The sequence below is a fragment of the Engraulis encrasicolus genome, chromosome 18 (genome assembly GCF_034702125.1).
Source record: "Engraulis encrasicolus isolate BLACKSEA-1 chromosome 18, IST_EnEncr_1.0, whole genome shotgun sequence".
Classification (NCBI taxonomy): Eukaryota; Metazoa; Chordata; class Actinopteri; order Clupeiformes; family Engraulidae; genus Engraulis; species Engraulis encrasicolus.
In genome coordinates this window covers 12,938,731-12,965,615 of record NC_085874.1, presented here as the reverse complement: position 1 = coordinate 12,965,615, position 26,885 = coordinate 12,938,731, and the positions used below count along the sequence as shown (strand labels likewise).

The following is a 26,885-nucleotide window of genomic DNA, read 5'->3' as shown; positions in this document are numbered from 1 at the left end:
TTTGTTTGTTTTTCGGGTGTTGCTTGCTGTTGCTGACGGGACTCACTAGAACGACGCCCTTTCGTGACTTACCGCTTACGTCATACGACCCTAAACCTAATCCTAACCCTAACCTTAACCCTAAACCTAACCCTAAACCTAACCCTAACCTTAACCCTAACCCTAACCTTAACCCTAAACCTAACCCTAACCTTAAATCGCTTGTTTGAAATGTTTGATTACCATGTGAAGTCACGAGAGGGCGTCAAACTAGTGAGTCGCGTTGCTGACTGCACGTGCCGTAAATGCTGATGAACTTTGACCTCCCTCTCCGTTGTTGCTAACAAGCATCATCGCGCAGATGATCATCCTGAGAGTTGTATGTAGAGAAATATTAAACTATTTAGAGCACACTGAGTGTGTAAACTTTGATCAACTGCACTTTTGTGCATAGGGGTGCACAGCGCCGTTGGCACAACTGTAAAGCCGTTTCTGCACAGCAAGAAACGTTGCAGGAAGAAGGTAAAACAAATCGTATCCTCATTGAAAGTAGCTAGCTAACATTAGCTTCCTGCACTCCACCGGTATCAAGTTGAAGTCAGTGATTAGATCAAAACCGGTAATATTAGGCCTAGCCCACTGTCTTTGCGATACTGAGGATATAGCTATACTTAGCCAAGAATAACCCAATGGTATTTTACCGAATCCAGAACAAAAAGGTGTGTCTCGCCACCCTGCCATGAGATAAACAATGAGACACCTTAGCCAGAGATTCTTTAAAGTGATACTGTCCCATTTTTGGAAATAAGCTTATTTTACACCTCCCCTTCAGTTAAATAATAGGCTTTTACCGTTCTTCTGTACTTGCGACCGTTCTCTGGTTATGGCAGAGCAAATTTTACCTCCAAGCTAGCAGTTAACATTGAGTCCTATGAGACCAGTTCGCGGCTAACTGGTCTCATAGGACTCAATGTTAACTGTTAGCTAAGAGGTAAAATGTGCACTGCCATAACTAGAAAACGGTTGTGAATACAGGAGAAAGGTAAAAGCCTATTATTTAACTCAAGGGGAGGTGTAAAATAAGCTTATTTCCAAAAATGGGACAGTATCACTTTAAGTTAGCTTTATCGGACGGTGGTCTTTTATAGTCTTGCCTAGTGAAGGATGGCACTGAATGTAGAGACTGGTGTGTTGAGTGTACATGTCTCTGTGTATGTCCACTTCTGCTGGTAACCTTTGACTTATGTGATGTTGCGTCTGCTCTTTTTAAGTGGAACATGGCAGACATAAAGAATTTCCTTTATGCGTGGTTGGGTAAGCAGAAACTTACGCCTACCTATGAAATCAAGGCAGCTGGGAACAAGAATCGGCAGAAGTTTATGTGCGAGGTAAGTTGTCGCAGACTCGCAGTCATGTACTGTGTCCTGCGTCAAAGCATGGTGATTGTCGTTCTTGATACTTATTTGGGAATAATGATGTACACTTCTCTTCCAGGTTCGGGTGGAGGGGTTTAACTACATTGGCATGGGGAACTCAACCAACAAGAAGGATGCGCAGTCCAATGCAGCCCGGGACTTTGTCAACTTCCTTGTTCGACAAGGCAAAATGAGTTCAAGCGAGGTGCCTGCTCTGGGGGTGAGTATGGGGAAGTGCCTGTCCCCTTTTTGTAAGGTCAGTCACTGCTGTCAGCAAAGTCAGAGGACTGTGGTGGTGTGTTTATTTACTGACAATCCTCTCTGACCCCAGCCAAGTGCACCGGACCCTGGTGATGTCCCAGACGGTGGTGGCGGTGGATTCGGCCAGCTTCCATCCCATGGCCCCTTACCTCCACATCTGGCTATCAAAAGGGAACAAGGTAGGTTTAACCGTTTGTGTACCCTGGTAACAGGCAGCTTCACAATCATTCAGGGGGACAAATGGAAACAAGTGTGACTCATTCACATAGTATAGATACAAAGAATGATGGGAGGCCATGGTCCAGTGATTAGGGAGTTGGACTTAAGTTCAGAGGGTTGCAGGTTCGAAGCCTACCATTACCTCGCCCCACCTTGATCCATGGCTTTAGTGCCCTTGAGCAAGGCACCTGACCCCACATTGCTCCGGGGACTGTAACCAGTACCCTGTACGAGAATGACTGTAAGTCGCTTTGAGTGAAAGTGTCAGCCTAGTGCAGGGCTTTTTCTGAACGGGGAAATAGGGGCGCTCCACCCTCATACCTCAGTGGGTGCACCCTCATACTTTTATTTTTTTATATATATATTTGAGCGCCCCTAGTAAATTTCTCATTCACGGGGGGGAACACCCCCCCTTCACCCCCGTAGCCATGATGCTCCCTCATGCCAAAAAATCCTAGAAAAAGCCCTGTAGTCTAATGTAATATAAATGAACTTGCATTATCCATATTTATGTTTCTGTCTACTCTGCACCATTTTACCGTGGAACGTAGGGCTGCATAATTAACCGTAATGAATTGAAAATCGTGATTGAATCGTGATATCAAAATCATGATATCAAAATCATGATATCAATTGAGATTTAATCGTAGTGAGTGACCGGCCTTCAGGTGTCCTTGAAACCAGAAAATGCTGACAGGCTGGTGTTTCTGGACAAAAATCTGTAGATCCGGCTAAGTTTCATGCTATTGCCTTCTAATTATTAAGTTACAATTCAACTTTGTTTTGTTCATCCCTTATATAATTCTGCAAACTCATGATTAATAATCATGATTTCGATTTTGATCCAAATAATCTTTTATAATCTATTTTAAAAATATTTTTTTCATAATCGCGCAGCCTGGTACGTATGACATTGTAACTGAAATGCCATACAACTTGCGCAAGTTGCTGGGGTTGCATTCTTGACAGATGAAAAGCACATAATGCCAAAGTAGTGTAGGTGATGCACGCACATCCAGTAAAACAGGTGCTGGATCAAACAAACATGTGTAAAAGAAGAAAGGAAATCCGCACACTGTTACTGCTCACCGATTTATTGAACACAACGTTTCGACCTCAGGCGGTCTTCGTCAGGTGTAGGTTGACCTATTCCCCTTGACGAAGACTGCCTGAGGTCGAAACGTTGTGTTCAATAAATCGGTGAGCAGTAACAGTGTGCGGATTTCCTTTCTTTTAAGCACATAATGCTCCTTGGTTTTTGGGTAACGATGATGAGACTTGCCTACCCTCCTCTCAGGTGTTTCAGAGCAAGACGCTCCAGGCATGCCGGGAGGTACAGGCATGGGCTATTCTGGCTACGGCAACAGTGGCGGCGGCCGCGGTGGCGGTGGCGGTTCCAACACCGATTGGGAGCGGGGAGCTAATTTAAAGGAGTACTACGAAAAAAAGGAGCAGCAAGACGCCGAAGCGGTTAGAGCTTAACTGTTTATTTACTGTATATGCACCTGCAAAAAATAATGCTGGGGACAAAAAAGAAACGAGTGGATGTGATAGAAACACAATAGGACAGGAGGAAACAGCTTTGTGTCCCAGCAGCGTTGTAACACGTGATTGAGACAGAGCTTCATCTTAGGAGAGTTAGTAAAGGTGCTGTGAGCTGTATGCCAGTGCCACACACACACACTACTACTACTACTACTATCTGGGCAGCGTTGCCATTGCTACCAGCAGCAGCTCACGTGTGATGAGTTTGCCAAGTTAACCTTTTTCACCACAACGTCATACAAATTCGGTTTTTGAAGTGAGGTAGAAAAATCTGCTACCGTTTTCCATAACAACAGTGGATTATACGTTTTTGTCTATTCCACCGTGCTACTCTTCCTGCTTTCAAGTGCACTGAATCAAAGGTGTCTGACGTCACATGAAAAAGGCTAATTGCAGAGTGGACTATTTGTTGCTTTCCAAAGAGGACAGCAAAAAGCAACTGGACTTCTTCTTGGAGCTTGAAGACATTTTGCTCCTCAAAGCTCAGTTGCTTGCACCTAAACCCTTTTTAGAATGTAACCTGGATGAACAAGAATCTTCACAGGCAGAATTCAGTGTTGTGTTATCACATTGATCAATGGGAATCTCCTTCATTTCAAGAAGTAGATGGGGAAGACATTTAGTGAGCACACATTTTTGTACAAAGCTGTGTAAGTCAGGAAGGATGGAGCGCTTTCTAGGTGAGCAAACTTATTTCATGTATTTATGTATTTGCATTTATTGATTTATTTATTTCATCATTTGGTTTTTAATGTCAAGTGCAATTAATCACCTGTATTAGCCATGAAATAGCCAGCTGCTTAACTGGCTTTAAACGAAAACAAACAAGTGCTTTCTAGGTGCCATTTTCAGTTAGAACTGCCTTGGGATATATATTGGTCCATGGTGGTGTGCAGGCATTAACCTCTCGATTTTACTTTGTTACATTTCATTCTGATGTAAACAGACTGTAAAACACTGTCATTTGATTCATTCTCCCGTTTTTTTTTCTTGCCCTGCAGACTTATGAGTCGGAGGAGGTTGATTTAAACGCAGGTCTCCATGGTAACTGGACCCTGGAGAACGCCAAGGCTCGTCTGAACCAGTTCTTCCAGAAGGAGAAGAACCAGACTGATTACAAATACAGTCAAGTGGGGCCTGATCACAACAGGTCAGGCCAAGGTCACATAGAAGCATCCCAACAAAAACACTGTGGAGCTTTATTATCCACAGACTCTGCCGTGCTCTCAACGAAATTCTGGTTGTGCAGTAGAATCCAAAGACTTTGAGGGCGGCAGTTATTCAGAATTAGAAAACTATAGTATGAATTGGGTCACCGAAATGGGCTTAGTAGCTTTGCCCCCCACCCTCAGTTAACTTGTAGATTAGCGATGAGATGTGTTTAGTGAAGAGTGTATGTTTTTCTGCTGGACCGCAAGGACGAAAGGCCTTCAAGGTGTTAACAAAAACCCCTGGAAGATCTGACAAACTAGTACATCTCAGACAGCAGCCTTTTAGCTTAACTCTGTTGGATCACCAGTATTGTGATGTACAGATAGTTACAGTAATGCTACTGTAACTAACTGTAGAGCAAACTGAACGTATAACGGCACTGGCTGAAGATCTCCTCAACAATAGTGCCTACATGCACCACAACGTATTTCAAAATCCACTCATTGGACAGTGGGTCTTGAAAGACGTTGGACAGTGATTGTACAGGGAGAGAGTGACACCAAAAACCCCAACCTTACATGTTTTAAACATGTGACATCACTTAGGTACACTAAGCTGTCACATGGCAAGAACATGATGTGGTTTGTGTGTTGGCGGGGACAAATGACACTTGGCAATGTCTGGTTGTGATTTTTGGTGTCACTTCCCTGCTTAGGGCTGGAAACCTGAGGACCATAACACCACAAAACAAATGCTCGGTTCTGATTGAACGGTGGAAGTCTGGCAGAAAAACATACACACTCTGTGGGCCACAACCTCGTGGGTGCTAGGGTTGCCCTCCTCTCCTCCACAATTGGATGGCTTGGCCCGAGCTCATGGCGCTTCGAGGTTAGTTGGAAACCGTGACCTACCACAACTCTCTGTAGACTTGACCCTGGGGGTTTTTTTGCCATCAGAAGTGGCCAGCTGACAAACCTGGTGTATTTAACTCAAGAGCACACTACTCATCAACCTTAAGAGAAATCAATTAAAGGGACACTGTGTGAGATTTTTAGTTGTTTATTTCCAGAATTCATGCTGCCCATTCACTAATGTTACCTTTTTCATGAATACTTAACACCACCATCAAATTCTAAGTATTCATTATGACTGGAAAAATTGCACTTTTCATACATGAAAAGGGGGATCTTCTCCATGGTCCGCCATTTTGAATTTCCAAAAATAGCCATTTTTAGCTGCAAAAATGACTGTACTTGGACCATAGTAGAAAATATTAGTTTATTACTTAGTAAACTTTCATGAAAAGATGAAATTTGGCAATAGGCAACCCAGTTTCAATGAGTAGCATAGTTGCAGTACCTATTTTGGCGATTTCCTGCACAGTGTCCCTTTAACTGTCAGCAATTTGGTGAAGATAACTAAATCCTTTATTTGTTTACTAGCTGCATTGTAAAATTGTATCTATGGGTTAAGTAAGCCAGGTTTTTTTTTCTCTCATCACCTTTGTAGTTTGGCCCTTGACAGTTTAGGCAGTTTGTCTAATGTGCTGTGTGTATGTGTGTGTGGTTTTCTTTTCTTTCTTTTTTTTTCTTTTGCAGGAGTTTTATCGCTGAGATGACCCTTTACGTAAGGCAGCTTGGGAGAAGTAAGTGCCGGATTTTATGCAATCTGTCTCTATTGCATTAATTACTAGTTTAACAGGCAGTGGTGGCCTGAGTATTAATACATGAAGCCTACGCGCGGCTATAGTTCACAACTGAAGTAGAGTGGTATTGTTGTCTTAACTCAGAGGGTTGCAGGTACAAGTCCCATCGTTACGTCTCCCTACACCCCCATCCATGTCTGAAGTGCCCTTGATCAAGGCACCTTACCCCACATTGCTCCAGGGATTGTAGCCAATACCCTGTAAATGATTAAGCTATAAAGTTTGTTGAAATGTAGTTGTAAATGTTCAATGCACCGAAAACATATGCCACTGGACTATAACTAAGGAAACCAGTTTGCACCTCAAGGGAAAGCATTTTCATCATAGGCTTAAGCTGTTTGACACAATCCTGCCTTTTTGACCATGTTATGTTATGTCTGTTTGTACCCTTGGTCATAAACAGAGATAACTGCTCGTGAGCATGGCTCCAACAAGAAGCTGGCGGCCCAGTCTTGTGCCCTGTCCATTGTCCGGCAGCTGTACCATTTGAATGTTATTGAACCATTCACTGGATTGACGAAAAAGAAGGAGGGGGAAACGGTGAGTGATTGGCTGCCAGATTAGTTTTTTTTTTTTTTAATAGCAGTCAGGTAATGTCATACGAGTACCAAATCCACTACCTCTGTAATGTTTTAGAATTGAGTCATTTAACCAATAGCCAGTACCATTTGTACCCCTTGTATTGGTGTGACTTTTTATTAGTTTCTCTGCTGTTTGTAAAAGAACCCTAACATATAAGGATACCATGTTGTCCCTCACATGTTTAATATTCTCCCTGATTTTGTATGAAAAATGTCTCTCCATGTTGTGGTCTGACCCAGGTGGAGGTGTATGAGGTGACCATGCCAGATGAGGTGTGCCACCAACTTCAGAGCACCATTCAGGAGCTTGGGATTGAGATCCCGCCCCCTGTAAGTGGATGTCTTTTCTAAAGGCTCTCGAGTGGTCAAACAGACATAAGAGTAGTTGTGAGCACTGTTCCTGTTGAAAAGATAAATATATTTTATTTTAATCACAAGACACCACACATATACATTAATTCAATGCATCAAAGGAGGTGTAATTTGTGCCTGGTAGCATAGAAGCAAGCATGCATCCCACTGTTTTCTGCCTGAAACCGGTAGCCATTTATCCTTGCCGCCTGGTCCCAGTAGGCCCATTCAGTTGACTCTCTTTAGGCTCAGTGCTTCCACCGTTTAACTGTCCTGTGTATTTAGTGCATCCTGCAGCATTTTTATTGAAATTTTGTGCAGGTGCTTGTATCCAATGTTCTTGTCTGAGTTAGCTTGACATTTTGGTGTTCTCTCTGTCCCATCCAGCCCCATGACCCCGGCTCTCCAGTGTCCCTGCTCCAGGGGAAGCTGGCCCAATTCGAGCCCTCTCAGAGGCAGAGCACGGCGGGCGTGGTGCCCTGGTCCCCCCCTCAGGTCAACTGGAACCCCTGGACCAGCAGCAACATAGACGAGGGCCCTCTGGCGTTTGTAAGCAGTACACACATAACATATGGTGCAGTTCATAAATGTTCATGAAAATGTATCGGTTATTGCTAGCTTGCTTTACTTCTGTTGTAGGAAGTAAATAAATGTGAAGTAACAACCTGCTGTCATGTAGTAGGTGTTGTCTGGAATTCATGGTGGCGAACTTAATGTTGACTTGCTTTTGATTTTTGGGTCTTGATGACATTTTTTGTTGGGCTGCTTCATAGTCAGTCAATGCGTGTGTTTGCGCCCGTGTGTCTGTGTGTGTGTGTGTGTGTTTCAGTGTACACCAGAGCAAATAAGTGGAGACCTGTTGACAGACCTAAACTATCAGCTGGATAACGATGAAAACCTTCAGATGGTAAGAAATTAAATATGACAAAACTCTTACGAGTCATTTATTGGTTTCCCTTGATGTCCCATTCTGTGATCTGATCAACATGAATTGCATTTGTTTTTTTTCTCATCGTGTTGTGGGTTGTTAATAGGCAAATGGTTACTGCTTTACCACATGGAACTTTTGGCTGATATACCAAAACAAGCGTTGTATTAAAATAAGTTTTCATAAGAACATATGACTATGAGAGGAAAAACATTTTTTTGGATTTTTAGAGAGGGACAACGCTCTCCAGGCACAATGCAAATTCACACTGTAGAGGGTGACTTTTAACCCATCCTCCTCTTCCTCTTCCTCCCCAGGGCTTAAAAGAGAGGAGCAACCTCCCGGTGAAGAACTTCGAGGGGGAGATCATGGATGCCATCATGAACAACCCCGTGGTCATCATCCGGGGGGCCACCGGCTGTGGCAAGACCACCCAGGTGCCCCAGTACATCCTGGACCACTTCATCAAGAGCAGCCGTGCCTCCGACTGCAACATAGTCGTCACCCAGGTGAGTACAGACAGAGCCAGATTAACATGCAGGCTAGATATGGCTGCAGCCCAGGGGCCCCCGATTGGCCAATAGTGAATTTTTTTTGAATTTTGACAAGATGCAAAATTGGAAAATTCATCTGTCATGATTCCATTATTAAATCCTTAATTCCATTATTCTTAAATATTCTTAAATCCAAAAGGATGCCACAGAAAAAGAATGAGAGCATTGTAACACCCACCAACGTAATAACTTCCTGCCAAAGTACAAATCCTGCCAATGTAATAAAAAATGTGCTGTTCAGGTGTAATTGCCCAGTCAACGAAGTCATTTCCTGTCGACTTCCCTTATTACATTGGCAGGAAATTATTACATTGGTAGGAAGGTTCAGAAATCTTACATTTTGTCCCATCAATGTAATAAAAACACTAATTCAGCGAAAGTAGATATTTTATCATTAGCCTAAAAGATTTAAGTAATGTTTAATGCATTTTACCGTGAGTGGCCTACGATGTCACCAAAAGCAGCTAAACAAAAAACTGTTTTTCTCTTTTTTGCTCTGGTTTTGCCCCACAGCCTCGGCGCATCAGTGCGGTGTCTGTGGCGGAGCGCGTGGCCTACGAGAGGGGGGAGGACCTGGGCAAGAGCTGTGGCTACAGCGTACGCTTCGAGTCCATCCTGCCTAGACCACACGCCAGCATGATGTTCTGCACTGTCGGTATGGCTCTCTCCCTCCCTCTGTCTGTCTTATTCTCTTTTCATTTCATTTTTTTAATCTTATTTATTCAGGATTGCCTCAGTGAGAATCATAGTTCTTTCCAATATGCGAACTCCTGTCCTCAGCCTCTGCCTGTGGCCTCACATGTCTCTGACTCTGTGGAGAAAACGATTAAGTTTCCCCACAACAACTTTTGGGGAACTATTCTTCATTCACCATCCCACTTGCAAATGAGAAAATGATGTTAGTATTGCAATTTTGCGAGATATTGAAATACATTTCTTTTCTTTTTTATATATATATATTTTTAGGGGCTTTTATGCCTTTATTTGATAGGACAGTCTGAGATGGTGACAGGAAGAGATCGGGACAGAGAGACGGGGTGGGATCGGGAAATGACCCCGGCCGGACTCGAACGATAATGATATTGTATCAAATCGATAAATCGTGTTACGCAGTCATGATACTGTGTCGTGATGCAAGAAGACAGTATCGTGATACGCCCTTTCAAAGTTCTGTAACCCTTCAGTCCAGAAAACAACCACATGAAATGATGTGATCGTGCTTCCAAGCGTCAAATCTATCTATCTATCTATCTATCTATCTATCTATCTATCTATCTATCTATCTATCTATCTATCTATCTATCTATCTATCTATCTATCTATCTATCTATCATTTAACCCATTGGCGCCTGAGCCAGTTTTTAGAAAAGGTCCCCAATGCCTGAGGTTTTTTGAGATAAGAAAATTTGGTTGAAAACTCTGATGAAAAATTCAATATCTCAGCCTCTGGAACACATAGGGACAAATTGCATTGAAAAGGTAAAATCCTCTGCTGTCACGGGATTATGATCATTCAGCATTAACACTAACACATATTCCTTAAAAAAATCATATCTCATAATCAAATGATTGAAAAAAATGTCATGTGCTTTCAGGATAATGCTTGATGCTGCTATTTATTATAGGCTATTTATTGCTACTGTTACAATAGCCGACTATAACTAAATCATAATAATCATTATTATTATAATTATTAGGCAGTCATTTCTGCCATAAATCAGGGGACATTTGTCTGATACAGCCACTTCCTCTCCCACCGGCGAGTATGGCCGTTTTATTCCTCCAAACGTTATGCAGAGACCGATGAGCTATTTCATATCATATTTTGAGACGGGGCTCCACTTTGAGCTGGATGTGTGGCCGCGCGTCTATAATCCGCATGTCTACCGTTGTCTGCCTCACCAATAGGCTATCACCATATCCGAAAGTTCTTCAGTGAAAATATTCTGAAATATCTAAAGGACGTGCTTCCTCTGATATTGGCAACTTCGCCAATTGCCCCGAGTGTCGGAGTGAACTTTTGGTAATGTCGGGGGCGAAATCTAGTTGACTGTCTATTTGGAAGCCACTCGCCCACCTCTTCATGCGGCCGCGGCAAATCACACTCCTGCTCTCTATCTAAAGGGTCTTCAATCATATTTCCTTTCCTCGATCGAAATCTGTTCATTACCTTTCAACTGAACGTCACGTTCGCTGTAACAGCATGTCTCGCGAACCACAGCCTTTTTTTTTTTTTTTTTTTTACCTGTGTGAAATGACTAAACAATCCACGTCTGCAGAAGCGAGCATGGTTGATTTCGTTTGACATTTTTGTCGACAAATCAAACTTTTTTTGCCACATGATCTTTAAAAAATCGAGAACACCCACCTCTTGTGTATTTGAACAAAACATTATGGATTGCATCGCCCAAGCGTCTTGAAAATATTGACAAATCAATAATGTTGCGTAACGCAACAACCGGCATCAGGGCCAATGTTGCGTAACGCAACATCCGGCGTCAATGGGTTAATTGAGTAGCCTCTTGTGAATTATTCTACCTATAAAAAATCATCAAAAATATACATATAAAAAATCTCGGGGTGTATCGAACAGTCGGTTAAATATCATGATACGAACCGAATCGTGAGTTGAGTGTACCGTTACAGCCCTATTGTACAGTAGTACCTCCCAACCACCCACTCTGTTATCCGTTCTGCTAAATTCCCATAAAGGTCCAAGAAAAAGTCAATTCTCCTGACATTCACAGCTACACATGAGCTTTAAAAACACTTCAGGCTTCAAGTGACATTGCTCTCTTACAGGGGTGCTACTGAGGAAGCTGGAGGCTGGACTCCGAGGGATCAGCCACGTGATTGTTGATGAAATCCACGAAAGGGATCTCAATGTAAGTGCAGTGTGCTTCTGTGGTACAAACCTGAGGGTGTGTATCCTTCCTTCTGCATGATCTCATTGACCCTTTGAGTTTCCGCGATTTATGGGATTCCTGGAATATTGTGGAAATTCAATTAGAGGTTGTCATGGAATTTTACCATTTTACATCCACAATCAGGAAATATCAGTTTTGGTAGCAGTACAGTGTATTAGCAAGAACCTGCAGTGTTTCCTCCTTTTTTTCTCGTTTTGTTTTTATTTGGTCTAAAACACTTGCCATTCTAGAATGCAAAATCTTAGCATCAACTTTTCATCCCTTTTTAAAACAATTTTTTAAAATGGTATTACTGTGTTTGACCAATACCTGCAATAAAGCTATGAATCATTAAGGTGATAATAATAAACCGTCCCTTTTCAGACGGATTTCCTGATGGTGGTGCTGAGAGATGTGATCTTGGCCTACCCTGAGATCCGGGTCGTCCTCATGTCTGCCACTATCGACACCACCATGTTTGCTGAATACTTCTGCAACGCCCCCATCATAGAGGTTCACGGGCGCACCTTCCCCGTCCAACGTAAGATGGGAACATCGTTTTTGGGGGGGCTTTGAGAGGGAGAGAGAGACAGAGAGAAGAAAGAATGATGAAGGTCTGCAACACTGGTCAATGCTCCCAAACAAAGTGTGATGGCATGACATTTCGGACTTTCGGTCCTTCATTTAAGTACAGCCTTGTTCCACTTTGATGAATGACTGAGCGTCTGAAATGCTGTGCTATTAAACTTTGTTTTGGAGCATAAACAGTGTTGTGGATCTTACTCTCATGTGCGCTCATTCTCTGACTTTTAACATTGCATTCAACTTACAAACAAGGTAATGAAATAAAAACAAAAAACACAAGTCGAAACTCTCAGCCAACCAAATGAAAATTAAGTTGTGTGTGTAAATTAGAAATGCCAGAAAAACAAAACCTCTTAAACACTTTGGCATCCAAAGTCTGTATTAAATGTGCCTTTTTGTGATGGCTGTTTTTGGGGCGCCGCAGGAGCGGCTGCCGTTACCCTAAGTTTCCCCTTGTGGGATCAATAAACATAAGTCTAAGTCTAAGTCTAGACACATTTGAGTCAATGCATTTGAAGCAGGTGTAATTTGCATGTGGTGGCATACACATGAAGTTACACTCCATTGTTCTCTGTGATTTTCTGCCTGAAACCGAGTCGTTTATATCTGCTATCTTCTTTGCTTTTTTCAAAGAATTTGTTTGATGTCGCGAAAAAGGAAAAATTTTGGCTCTAGTTGGTTGAGTTGACCTCTTTGTACCAAATAATCCCCCCACCCCCGATTTTTTTTTCCTGACTCTATAGAGTACTTTCTTGAGGACTGCATTCAGATGACCCAGTTTGTGCCCCCTCCCTCGGACAGGAAGAGGAAGGACAAAGACGAGGAAGGAGGAGACGAAGAGGTATAGTCGAAGAGTTTCAATATGGTAGACCAAGATGACTCGTAGGACGTGCCACCAATGCAACAAATTGGGAACAAGTCAGGTCTGCTAAATGGGCGTGATTTTCCATTGAACTCCACTCATTCACCATGTGTCTATTGCATTATCCAAATTCCCATCCTCGACTTGAGTTTGTGGCCTTGTGCTTTGCTGACACCCCGGCTCCGTGGAGAAAACAATGTTCCCCCGCTGTCAGTCTAGACACAAAAACTTTTGGGGGATTTTGCCCCAATCTGATATTTCCATTGCTTTTTAGTGAGATATTGAAAATGTCTATCATCAATAACGTCAAGCACCAGGGAGGACGGGAGTTTGGATGTTGGAATGGGATCCCTTGTCTCGTAGTCTCCTAAAGGGGCATGGTGGGGAGCCTTACTACATATGGATCCCAGAAGAAACTGCTTATGAATCGCCTCTACGTTATCAATTGTCTCATCATGTACAGTCTTGCCACAGCACCCCCTGGTGGCCGCCTTCTAATGGGCCGTCACCAATTCTCATTGACCTCTCATATCTGCACCTTCAGTAAAGTAGGCCTTGTTCTGCCTACCGCTCCCACCTCTTGATTTTTATTTGATCTTCAAACAATGAAATCTTATTTCAAGCAAGCAAGCAAGGTTTTTTATTTTATTTAAATATATAACCAATCTGAATTCAAGAAATAATCACCCAAAGCTAGTGCCTTTTAACTTGAAACTTGTACTATAAATATACAATATACTATAAGAAGCCTATAAGCTTATACTTTGTGCGAAGATTAAGAGCCTTTGGTGCTAGTACCCAAGTAATCTTATTTTTTACATCTGTGATCCAGAGCGTTATGCTTTACTAGAGTACAGCTTATGGCGGCCTGAATGTCAAAGATAAAGGTAAACCAAAGATTATCTTAGTTCGTTCTTCCCAATAAAAAGTCTGGCTAAACTCCAACACCAAATCAAAATCTACTCTAAGATCATTGGGGTGCCCATAGCAAAACTTTTCCTGGACCTTCACAGCAACAGTATGTTCCAACCGTCCACATGTTTCTCTACTGACATCACACACATTTTTCACCAAGAATATCAGCTATTACCGTCAAATAGGTACTTAAGACTATTGCGATTAAAAAAGAGAACTCTGAAGACTGATTCAACAGAAGAATTGATTGATGTATGAAGGAATGTTTAAGACTGTATGTATAGTGTTATCACTCCATGATGGTAATGTCTTTAAGTTATGTGGATTGTATATAATGTATGCAAGTAGGTAGGCATGTATGTCTATATGTCTGTACATAGGCCTGTGTCCTTTATTTGTGACTGTGGGCTCCTAGTCCCAGGTCTCAGGTTCTGCTTTTGTCTATTGGTGCTTGAAGCTCCACGTGCATGGCACATGTGCAATAGTCTTGTGATGTTATGTGTATGTCCTTTAAACGAGTCTTGCTCAGGGATGCGAAATGAATATCAACGTATTCCTTCCTACGCTCCCCTCTCCTAGATGAACTGCAACCTGACATGCGACGAGGTGTACGGGCCCGAGACCAAGCGCTCCATGGCGCAGCTGAACGAGAAGGAGACGTCGTTCGAGCTGATCGAGGCTCTGCTGAAGTACATCGAGACGCTAAAGGCGGCCGGCGCCGTGCTGGTCTTCCTGCCCGGCTGGAACCTCATCTACTCCATGCAGAAACACCTGGAGTTCAACCCACACTTTGGTGAGAGGGGGAACGGGGCAGGCATGGTGTAACCAAACATCTTCTATTAGAGTAAGATAACCCAGACTCCTCCCACCCAATGCCTTCTTCTTGTCTTTCTGTGGCACTTGGTGACTGCTTGCATGAGATGTGCACTACCGCCATCTACAGTGCCAAGAGAATAAAGAACTCCATTCATTCTCAACCGTAAGACTCCAAAGGTCTCCTAACCAAAGGTCTCCTAAAGGGGCATTCACCTGACATCACATGGATCCAGGAAATGCACGGGCTTGAAGTATCTTACTCTAATAGGAGATGTTTGGTGTAACTCTTCGGTAGTTGGACTGTAGATCAGGGGTGTGTTTCTCGAAAGCATAGTTGTTAGCCAGTTAGCAACTTGGGTAGTTTGAAATGGAAAATTGCATGCCAAACAACAAATGGCTAACGTACGTAGTTAGCAACTATAGTTTTGAGAAATGCACCCCAGAGTTGCAGGTTCGGTAGCACTTTTTACAATAACTACGCCTTAAAAAGCTTTATAAACCACCTGATAGATATTTTGTTGATATTTAGTTAATTGTTTATACATATTAATTTGCAAATGAGCTAGAAATGTGGTGTTTACGCAGCTGATACAGCGCTGTCCTGGAAGTTTGTCCTCCAAAGACCAGAAAGCATGAAACCATTGGATGTAGTATGGTGTTCAGCAGATAAACACACGTAGAGCTCATCCAGTGGGATCCGACACTACTGGGCAGTTGTGGTTTTGTTCTTACCCATTTACAAACATTTGTAAATGTTTTGTTTATGACCTGTTCATTAGTAAATGTTAATAACGTGTTTAGGGGTTGCTATTCTATGGTGTTACCAAGGGCTGAAGTGCCCTTGAGCAAGGCACCTATCCCCACAGTGCACTGCATTGGTTGGCCCCTAAAGTAACAGGGGAAACAGATCACTGTGTCAGTACGTACAGTACAAGTCATTATGGATATCACAATTGTGTGTGTGTGTGTGTGTGTGTGTGTGTGTGTGTGTGTGTGTGTGTGTGTGTGTGTGTGTGTGTGTGTGTGTGTGTGTGTGTGATGCAGGAAGTCAGCGCTACAAGATCCTGCCTCTTCACTCTCAGATCCCCAGGGAGGAGCAGCGATTGGTGTTTGAGCCTGTACCTGACGGCGTGACCAAGGTCAGTTCAGCCTATCAAGCCAATCTATCTTGACTCAGTTCCTATAATTGATTGATTAATTTAGTTTAACTATTTTTGATGTAAAACATGGAACAGAAGCATTAGTTATAGTATAGTCAGGTGTGACATGGCCCTACCGTGGCTCAATTCCAGCCCGGGTCATTTGCCGATCCTTCCCAGCCTCTCTCTCCTGTTCACTTTTTATATTTATTTTCTTCAAAATGCTACTATTACCATGTCAGAACGCTATAAAGGACTTTTTTTTAGGAAAAGCACAAAAACACAACAAATACCTCTTAATGTATGTCCTCTACAAGTCTTCTGTTGTCCAGTCTTGCACTTTAAATGTCTGTATGAGCACTGTCTATGTCCATACTGTCTTAAGTCCATGTATAAGTACTGTCTATGTCTATACTGTCTATGTCCTTACCTTAATTAGTCTATGTCTGTATGGGAAAGCAAGAAATGTAATTTCAAATTCTTTGTATGACCAGTGCATGTAAAGAAATTGACAATAAAACCTACTTGACTTGACTTGACTTGACTTCCTGTCTGCTCTCACACTGTCCAGTCTGAAAATAAAGCCGCCCCCCCCACCCCCAAAAAAAACAGTCAGGGGTGACATGAAAAGCCCTTAAACTTATTTCCGACCAAGTCCCTAAGTATGACATACACATACATGTATTTTGTAGGATACGATCTGCTGACTTAGAGAATATATTTTGGATGCCTTAATTTCCTCATATTCGTTTATGGCTTCTTGTACAGTGAAGGTGATCTTTGCATTACCTAACTGTTTTATTTTTTCACAGGTTATCTTGTCAACCAACATTGCAGAGACCAGCATCACCATCAATGATGTTGTGTATGTCATTGATTCGTGCAAGTAAGTCTTCGCAAATCGGTGTGTAATTGTAGTTGCTGCAAATTATGTTACACATTTTTTGTGTATGTAGCTATTTAATTACTGTAATTATTTATTAATTCATATTCATTTTTTATTTTATTTTTTTATGTATTAGTTATTTGCTTAATGTAATGTAATCCTTAATTCCCCCCGGGATCAATAAAGTTGCTCTACTCTAATGTATCTTATCATCTGTTTTTTCTAGCTAGCTCTACCTCACTGAGTTTATTTTGTTTTGTCCACAGGCAAAAGGTGAAGCTGTTCACGTCCCACAATAACATGACCAACTACGCGACGGTGTGGGCATCCAAGACCAACCTGGAGCAGAGGAAGGGCCGCGCGGGCCGCGTGCGGCCAGGCTTCTGCTTCCATCTCTGCAGCAACGCCCGCTTTGAGAGGTGCAATCTTACAACCATCTCACGATTCTTAATCGCAACAGATACCATTGCCAGAATTTCCATGGGTCAGGGAGTTTCTGGCATATCAGGGAATTGCTGTTAAGGCTGTTCCAGACATGGAAAGTCGATATGGAATTTGATTATTTTTTTGTATCCAAAATCAGGGATCATCATGGTTAATAATGTGAATGTGTTGTCAGGCACCGTTACCAATGTAACTAATGTCTCCTCAGGCTCATAAGCAAGTTACTTTTTGGCCCTTGTCTGTTGGAATGCCTTTTGTATTTTATGTATTTTATGTTCATGTCTTGCTATAGCTGACTTTTATTTTTATTTGACACAGTACAGCACTTTGGCCCGTTCTTGCTGTTTAAAAAAAATGCTATATAGATTAAACTTACTTACTGAGTTACTAACTAATGTGACTGTGTCCCCTCAGGCTGGAGACCCACATGACGCCGGAGATCTTCCGCACGCCGCTGCACGAGGTGGCCCTCAGCATCAAGCTGCTGCGACTGGGAGCCATCGGCCACTTCCTGTCCAAAGCCATCGAGCCACCGCCACTAGATGCCGTCATCGAGGCTGAACACACACTCCGAGGTTTCAGACACATACATTTATTTATCATTTAATTTTATTTAAGATTATATTAATAATATAATAATTAATATTAAAATGAATAATTATGTTTAGATGTGGTAGCAACATCGATATGCCAAGTCACGTTTGCACTGATTTAATTAGTGAGCTTAGTAAAGTGCTGTGTTTGTATGGTTGCAGAGTTGGATGCTCTTGACTCCAATGATGAGCTGACTCCTCTGGGCCGCATCCTGGCCAAGCTGCCTATCGAGCCTCGGCTGGGCAAGATGATGATCATGGGCTGCATCCTCAAGTGAGAACTCCAAACACACACACATACACACACACACACACACCCACACACACACACACACACACACACACACACACACACACACAATGATGATCATGGGCTGCATCCTCAAGTAAGAACTCAAAACACACACACACACACACACACACACACACACACACACACACACACACACACACACGCACACACACACACACACACACACGATGATGATCATGGGCTGCATCCTCAAGTAAGAACTCAAAACACACGCACACACACACACACACACACACACACACACACACACACACACACACACACACACACACACAATGATGATCATGGACTGCATCCTCAAGTAAGAACTCAAAACAAACACACACACACACACACACACACACACACACAATGATGATCATGGGCTGCATCCTCAAGTAAGAACTCGAAACACACACACACACACACACACACACACACACACACACACACACACACACACACGATGATGATCATGGGCTGCATCCTCAAGTAAGAACTCCAAACACACACACACACACACACACACACACACGCACACACACACACACACACACACACACACACACACACACACGATGATGATCATGGGCTGCATCCTCAAGTAAGAACTCAAAACACACGCACACACACACACACACACACACGATGATGATCATGGGCTGCATCCTCAAGTAAGAACTCAAAACACACGCACATACCCACACACACACACACACACACACACACACACACACACGATGATGATCATGGGCTGCATCCTCAAGTGAGAACTCCAAACACACACACATACACACACACACACACACCCACACGCAGAAGATGATGATCATGGACTGCATCTTCAAGTAAGACTACAACACTCTTGTTTACCAGGGCAAAAGATCAATCCATCATTCAATATCGATTCACGTTGAAAAAAAATCCAGCACTGTCGATCCGAAACTTTGTAGATTGATCTTTTGCAGATGACGATAGGCACTGTAGATTAATAATCCATGAATAATTATTAAAAGTAAAAACTGCCACTATTGACAGTGGCAGCCCTGTGGGTATTGGTGCGCATGTATGTGGAAGATGGCTACAGGATGAGAATAGAGTCTACAGTGCCTATAGTGGGGCATGGGACATGTCTATGGGACAATCGGTTTTACTAAACCGTGTAAGAGATCGCACTCAATTTTTTCGTCTTTCTTTTTCTTTCCTTTTTATTCACATCGCAGGGTCAGACAGCCGTTTCGGCTACCCAGAGCCTTCATCAGTGTAACAATTTCTGTCTACTGCCTGAACTTTTTAAAGCAACAATCCTTCTTTGACATGTGTTGTTGTTGTTGGTGGATATGCCTTTCATACTCCAGCAGGTGGCGTAGTAAGCGCTCCACTTAATGGACAGCGTAAACACTTAATGTAGTGGAGCACTTGCCGCGCCACCTCCAATGAGTAATTAGCAACAGGTGACAAGGAGGTTGTTGCTTTAAAAAGTTCTGGAAGAAGACGTAAATTGTTACACTGATGAAGGCTCTAGCAGCCGAAACGTCTGTCTGACCCTGCGATGTGAATAAAAAGAAAAGAAAAAGAAAGACGAAAAACTGAGTGCGATCTATTCCCTACTTACTTGATTACTTCAGAGACGTGCCAACAAGACGGAAGAGCATGGTGTGTGGAAGATAACTTTGGGATTGTCCTAAACCATGCAAATGAAGTTTGACCAAACTGTTCTTCCTCCCAGCGTTGGCGATGCGGTGTGCACCATTTCCGCAGCGTCCTGCTTCCCTGAGCCCTTCATCAGCGAGGGTAAACGTCTGGGTTTCGTCCACCGCAACTTTGCAGGCTCACGCTTCTCGGATCACGTGGCCCTGCTCTCCGTGTTTCAGACATGGGATGAAGTCCGGTAAGTGGGGGGAAAAAATCACAAACTCTGTGTGTGCGCACGTGTGTGTGTTTACTTTTTCAAACATTATTCCATTATTCTCCTTTTTGAACCATTTACATATTTTCCATACTTAATAATTAAAATTTTGTGCTCAGGCATTAGGTTGTACAACCACAACTAATTCCCATGATTCCATTAGTAATGGGGTATTAATACACTGCAATTAATATACTTAGATAATCCACTAAAAACAAAAAAGCATTTAATGCATACAAAAGCATTAGCTCTGGTTGCACCACCCTGACATGTGCTACTACTAAAGCGCCATTGACCTGTACACTGCATGCCTGTGCTCATCAAACAGGCGATGCAATAGTCTTGTGTATGTATTGCCTTGTCCTCCGGCAGGATGGGTGGAGAGAATGCCGAGACTAACTTCTGTGAGCACAAGCGTCTGCACATGTCCACTCTGAGGATGACGTGGGAGGCCAAAGTGCAGCTGAAGGACATTCTCGTCAATTCAGGCTTCCCCGAGGGTGAGCGACACAACACTTTCTAGTAGTATTCAAGAACATTGATGCGTGTTGTTATTGTCCTACAGCTTGTAACATGATTTAACAGCTATTGCCCCCTAGGGCCCAGGCAATATACCAGAACACTTACAGTTAATGCATACAATCAGTTTAGAGGCCTGCATACAATATTTGTTCTCACACATGCAAATAAAATGCTCACGCAAACTGCATATGCAAGGTAAAACACTGTGTTTATAAACTTTTAGTGATGTGAGACCTATTTCTGATGTATTGCTTTGGAGGCACCTCATACTTAAAGGGGTATGCCACTATTTTGGGGCTTAAGATTTTAACTGTATTAAGCCCCAAAATAGTGGCATACCCCTTTAATAACTCCTTAGGCTCAAGTACTACTTAGAAGTTTTTGGGAATTGCAGTCCTGACTGCTCAGTGATCTTCCACAGAGTACCAGTTGAAGTAAGTCTTTGGGGGCAAATCACAAACTAATAGTCAGTATCCAAAATGGCGTGTTAGTTGAATTCTGCCTGTTGACTCCGTTGCCCTCTCCACAGAGTGCCTGATGAACCAGGTGTTCAGCAACACGGGGCCCGACAACAACCTGGACGTGGTGATCTCGCTGCTGACCTTCGGCTCCTACCCCAACGTCTGCTACCACAAGGAGAAGCGCAAGATCCTGACCACCGAGGGCCGCAACGCGCTCATCCACAAGTCCAGCGTCAACTGCCCCTTCAGCAACCAGGACATGCAGTACCCCTCACCCTTCTTCGTTTTTGGAGAAAAGGTGACCGCCAGCACCATGACCAACCTTGCATCAACTAACTGTTTTAAGATAGTAAGATTAAGATAAAAAAAACACATTTTAAGATAACAATAAAAGCCCAGAAAACATTTTGGGGGGACGGCGTTTTATACCTTAATTTTTAAGGGGTTTTTTTTCTGTCTTTTTGGCCTCTATTATTACGGGACATTATGAGAGTAGACAGGAAACGATTGGGAGAGAGACATGGGGCAGGGCCGGGAATTGACCCCGGCTGGACACAAACCGGCATCCCCGTGGGCATACAAGCCCAAATGTGGGGGGCTTTACGCGCTGCGTCACAGCGCCCCCCTTTTTATGCCTAATTGATGGGATTGGGTTAAGGGCTTGCTGCCCGAAACGTCACATTAAAAAAGAGCAACGGGAGCTTGGTGTCGTGGACTTTTCTTTCAGTTTTCATGGTATTTTTGCTGGTCCTGCACCCAATCTTTTTGAGACGTATGTGCGTGTTTTTCTCTTTTGTACTATTGTGTGAGAGAGTGACAGGAAAAGTAATGGGCAAGAGAGACTGGGGAGGATCGGGGAGGATCGGGGAATGACCTTTGGCGAAATTCGAACCTGGGTCCCCTGAATAATGGGATGACACCCTAGCCCACTGAGTCAGTTAAGCAGATCCCTAACAGTGTTTTGTAAAAGATTTAGCCTACCAAAGTGCTCCACTACTATTTGAATACCCTGTCATCGACCTCCTTGGCGGCAAAACATACTGCACTTTGGCCAGAACAGTAAATTGATATACGAGTCAGTGAATGATCAGCATACATTTTTGATTTTGGGAAGTAAATGACTAAATTTACTCACGTGACTTTTTAAACTAACGAAGGATTCTGGCGTGATCTAATCTAGGCCTAATTGTGCGTGTTGCAGATCCGGACTCGAGCCATTTCGGCCAAATCCATGACCCTGGTCAGCGCCCTGCAGCTTCTACTGTTTGGTGCCAAGAAGATCACCTCCAACGGAGATGTGGTGGAGCTGGATGATTGGTAAGGGCTATACTGCAGTAGGTCGTAGCATGTGCTTTGAAGGTGCAAATATTTTTAGCCATTTTTTTCCAATATTCACAAATGTTACCTTTTTCTTGAATACTTACCACTGCCATCATATTCTAAGCATTCGTTATGACTGAGAAAATTGCACTTTTCATACTTGAAAAGGTGGATCTTCTCCATGTCTGCCATTTTTAATTTCCAGAAATATTTTTAGACATAGACATTTTTACCTGCAAAATGTACTGTACTTTGGTCATACTACTAAATATTAATTTATTTTTTTTGCAAATATTCCTGAAAAGATCAAATTTGGCAATAGGCAGCACAGTTTCAATGAGCAGCATAGTCGCAATACCTACTCTGGCCACCATGCAACACAGTGCACCTTTAGATTCAGAAACAGTGTTTCCCATACATTGAGGAAACTATGGCGGCCCGCCATAGTTTAAATTTGGCCGCCATAGTTTACGAAAATGTAAAAAAAAAAATTTTTTTTTTACTTTTTTTTTTTTTTTTTTTTTAACGATATCCGTTTTTGTTAAAAACGATTTGAATTACGATTTTGAATTTCCTTCGCATTTTCCTCCTGGAGTAAATACATAGACTCTGTATTGGTTAGATAAGTAGTCCCACCGTAACACAGAATGAGGGGAAAGCATTAGGAAGTGACCGTAAGGGTATTACAGTTGATTCATGTGTGCACACGTGTAACATCGGGTGAGTAACAGAACATGTGCGCAACGATGCGTTATGACACGCCGATATGCGAGGATCTTCATCCAAATCGCTAGTCGCATGCATCATCGCTAACTGCGTTTACATCGCGTGCCGCGTGTAAGGGAAATGTTAGTTGTTGACATGTATGGAATTCACTTCAATTTGTGCTGTTTCTTGCTTCAGTTGTGGACAAAACGATTGCCCAAACTCACAATAGAAAGCCTTTGCTGTGCTACTGTCCCAGAGAGCTGAAAAAAAAAACCTTCATAGAAGAAGTCACACTTAACAGGGGTGTTAACCAATCCAATGAGTTCTCTCATTTCTTTCTCTCTCTCTCTCTCTCTCTCTCTCTCTCTCTCTCTCTCTCTCTCTCTCTCTCTCTCTCTCTCTCTCTCTCTCTCTCTCTCTCTCTCTCTCTCTCTCTCTCTCTCTCATAGTAGCCTACTATTTACCCATAACAAATGCTGAATTTCTGAGCCCTTTTTAATTTGTAGCCTATACCACTGAAGGCATGATAATGCTTCATCATATTTTAGAAATAGGGCCTATGTGCCTTGGCTTTTATATACCAAATGTTTATCATTTTGAAATTGTTTCAGTTGTTTATGACTTGTGTATGACTGAAATTATCTCTGCATACTATCAGTGCTGCATTGCTTTGTAAAGATAGGCTATTCAACACACTTTAAAAACACACTGAAAAGATACGGCCATAGTAGCCTACTGAAAACATTTTGTTCATAATAATGGTGATTAATAAATGGTGGTCTTAAATTTTCATACTGACATCCTTGAATTTGACTTGGTAGATCACGGCAGACCATCAACTTCAAAAGTAGATCTTGGTTTAAAAAAGGTTGGGCACCCCTGCTATAGAGAGAACCACAAGTGCTTGAAAGACAGTGATCAAAAGCCTAGTCAAGTTGTTGTAGTTTACTTGGGTTTGGGAGCGATATAAAAAACCTTCAGAGAAGGGACAGTTGGGATGAGTTTACTAACACTCCCTAGGCTTTGTTTTACAGTTGTAATGAGTTTGGTGACAGACCTTCATTGACACAGCAGAGGAGACATCGGGCTGCATATAGAAATTAATGTGTAATGAATGTGAATATAGACATAAATGTGTAATATGTTGTTCAGCCCTTTTAATGGGAGGAATTTGGACAAAAAACTGCCCTGTGTGACCAGCACCCCTCATGTAGAAATGTGTACGCCTACAGATATGTGTGGGGGCTAAGGCATAGCCTACCCTCTAAGACCCTTTTGTCTATGCGTTTAACAATTTCACAGTGCTCTTAAATTCTTATCTCTGCTCCTATTTTGTTTTATTATTGTTTCCCAGACCCCTGCATGAGGGACGAATGAAACTGTGTTGTAAACAGAAATTATTCACTGTACTGCATTTTTTGACAATGACAATGTACTACTATTATACAAGTCATGGGTAAAATCTTATGTAGCCTTATTTTCTCAAAAATATAAATGGCTGAAATATAGGCCCCAGGCCTACAGTTTCTCCATGCGCCAATGTCATACTGTAGTCATTGTGTTTGCCGTTTTGCATTTTACGCTTGCAAGAATACACCCCCCCACCCCCCCCCCCAAAAAAAGGCCCGTGTGAGAAGACGACCCCCCCCCCACCCGGACAAAATAAACCCCGGCTGCCCCCATGGTTTCCAAAATTTCTGTGGGAAACACTGGAAGAGTAATAAAATGAACCAGAACATAGAGACGGCTGTTTGGATGCCTCTGGTGCAGTGTCCTGTTACATTGCTCCATAGGAATCTATAGTATAAAAAATTAAGCCACTTTTTATTGTAATATTTTTGATATGGTAACATGCTGAATTATTATATTATACATCTTTATTTTATGACAGGATAAAGCTGCGTATCCCGCACGAGGTTGCTGGTGCAATCGTCGGCCTGCGGGCGGCGCTTGAGGCACTGGTGGTGGAGGTGACCAAGGACCCAGAGCTAATCAGCCAGCTGGACCCAGCCAACCAGCGCATGCTCAACACCCTGCGCCTCATCTCCAAACCCGCCTCGGCCGGCATCCACCTCATGGCCACCAACCGCAGGTATGGAGCCCGTCTGGACTAGACTAGACTAGACTAGACTAGATTACATTACATTACCAACCGCAGGTATGGAGCCCGTCTGGACTAGACTAGACTAGACTAGACTAGACTAGACTAGATCACATTACCAACGGCAGGTATGGAGCCCGACTAGACTAGACTAGACTAGACTAGACCACATTACCAACCGCAGGTATGGAGCCCGCCAAGCCTAGACTAGATCACATTAGGCAAGACAGGCACTAGAGAGTCACATTATACAAGGCACCAGACACCAGAACATCCCATTTAGATTCTCCATCAATAGCTACTATACTGTACAATTGCAGATGCAGGTAAACATCATGGCCGCCAACCACATGTATGGAGTCCACCAAGCCTGGACCAGAACATAACATGAGGCAAGCCAGGCTAAATATCATCGCATTAGTACAAGTCAGACACCAGAACATCACATCAGACCCTCCTGCAGATGCAGACGTACCACTCATGACCAACTCAAGCCAGACTAGAACCACCCACTAGAACACATCATCACACGAGGGACCCCTTCAATAGCTAGTCGTTTGTGGAGAAGTTGCAGATGCAGGCATCCACCTCATGGGCATGGTCTCCCAACTACATCACATTAGATTCTTCAGCAGATGCAGTCATACAGTTCATGGCCACCAAGCCCAAGCCAAGACCAGCAAGCCTAAACTAGAACTTCACATTCGATTCTTCCTCAACCGCTAATACCTACTCCACCAGCTCGGTGGTGTTTAAATGTTTCAAAACTGTGCTCCAGCCTCTGCTTTTATGTGATGTTTGTCCCACTGCGATACACCGGCAATCTGAGGGAGGATCCGTAGAGTCCCAATTGAACTGAAAACAAAGCTAAGCCACCCTCACATTTCCTCACATTTGCTCACGTCTCCTCTCTTTGACGCAGGTACGGCGATGGCCCACGCCCTCCCAAGATGGCCCGGTTCGATGGCGACGGAGGACGAGGAGGAGGGTTCCGTGGCCGCGGAGGCGAGGGAGGTGGCTTCAGGGGTGGTGGCGGGTACCGCGGGGGAGGAGGTTACCGTGGAGGTGGCGGGTATGGAGGAGGAGGAGGCTACAGGGGTGGGGGTGGAGGATTCAGGGGCAGGGGAGGAGGAGGAGGCTATGGTGGAGGTGGAGGCGGCTATCGAGGTGGGTACAGAGGAGGCTATGGAGGTGGTGGTGGTGGTGGGGGATACAGAGGTGGCCGGGGTGGGTACTGAGGGTCTCACAATAAAGGTGGGGTTTAACCATTTTAAGAATATGTACTATTATGACATCATGTTGGGGGTTCCTCAGGCTCATAGGAGTCTATGTAGAACCTTAGAATCCTGGGGGAGTTCCCCCAACGTGATGTCATACCTGCAACCCCACCTTTAACTTGTCAGTTCAGTTGTCTATGATTCCATCATCCTAACTCCCATCCTCCCTTGTGCTTGTGGCCTCGTGATATTGCGAGAAGTCATTGACGACAGAAGTTTAATTCAATATCTGGTTGATTTTAGTTTTATGTCATTTCAGTTGTGTGTGTCTCTACCCAACATTTGGTTTCTGTTCAGTAGTAACCTTTTTTTATGAAAAAATGTCTGTATAAAATGTGAGTACAGCTGAATTGATGTCTGAATTTTAAATTGTTTGCAGTAGCTCCTTGTTTATTGGTTGCCATACTGATGTCATCCCCCTATGTCTGTAAAGTTGCTACAATAAAGATCAAGAAAATA

The 26,885-nt window shown here is 43.1% G+C and overlaps 1 protein-coding gene across 2 annotated transcripts; it reads left to right on the top strand.

The window, feature by feature from the left end:
- The first annotated feature begins 327 nt into the window (after window positions 1–327).
- dhx9 (DEAH (Asp-Glu-Ala-His) box helicase 9) lies at window positions 328–26,885 on the top strand. 2 transcript variants are annotated; one of them, XM_063223059.1, is made up of 28 exons: window positions 328–501; window positions 1,251–1,367; window positions 1,474–1,614; window positions 1,726–1,834; window positions 3,172–3,344; window positions 4,421–4,569; window positions 6,170–6,216; window positions 6,680–6,816; window positions 7,098–7,187; window positions 7,596–7,757; window positions 8,038–8,115; window positions 8,454–8,645; window positions 9,204–9,345; window positions 11,493–11,575; window positions 11,981–12,137; window positions 12,925–13,022; window positions 14,538–14,751; window positions 15,819–15,913; window positions 16,726–16,799; window positions 17,066–17,218; window positions 17,658–17,818; window positions 17,999–18,110; window positions 19,858–20,019; window positions 20,410–20,537; window positions 21,089–21,318; window positions 22,222–22,337; window positions 24,940–25,140; window positions 26,072–26,885. In XM_063223059.1, exons 2-28 carry the CDS (start codon window positions 1,257–1,259, stop codon window positions 26,385–26,387), a joined length of 3,831 nt encoding a protein of 1,276 aa, XP_063079129.1. In that variant the 5' UTR covers window positions 328–501; window positions 1,251–1,256; the 3' UTR covers window positions 26,388–26,885. The 2 variants fall into 2 exon arrangements, with proteins under 2 accessions (XP_063079129.1, XP_063079130.1); XM_063223060.1 differs by lacking the exons at window positions 328–501; window positions 1,251–1,367; window positions 1,474–1,614; ... (1 more) ...; window positions 3,172–3,344; window positions 4,421–4,569 and adding an exon at window positions 4,622–5,459.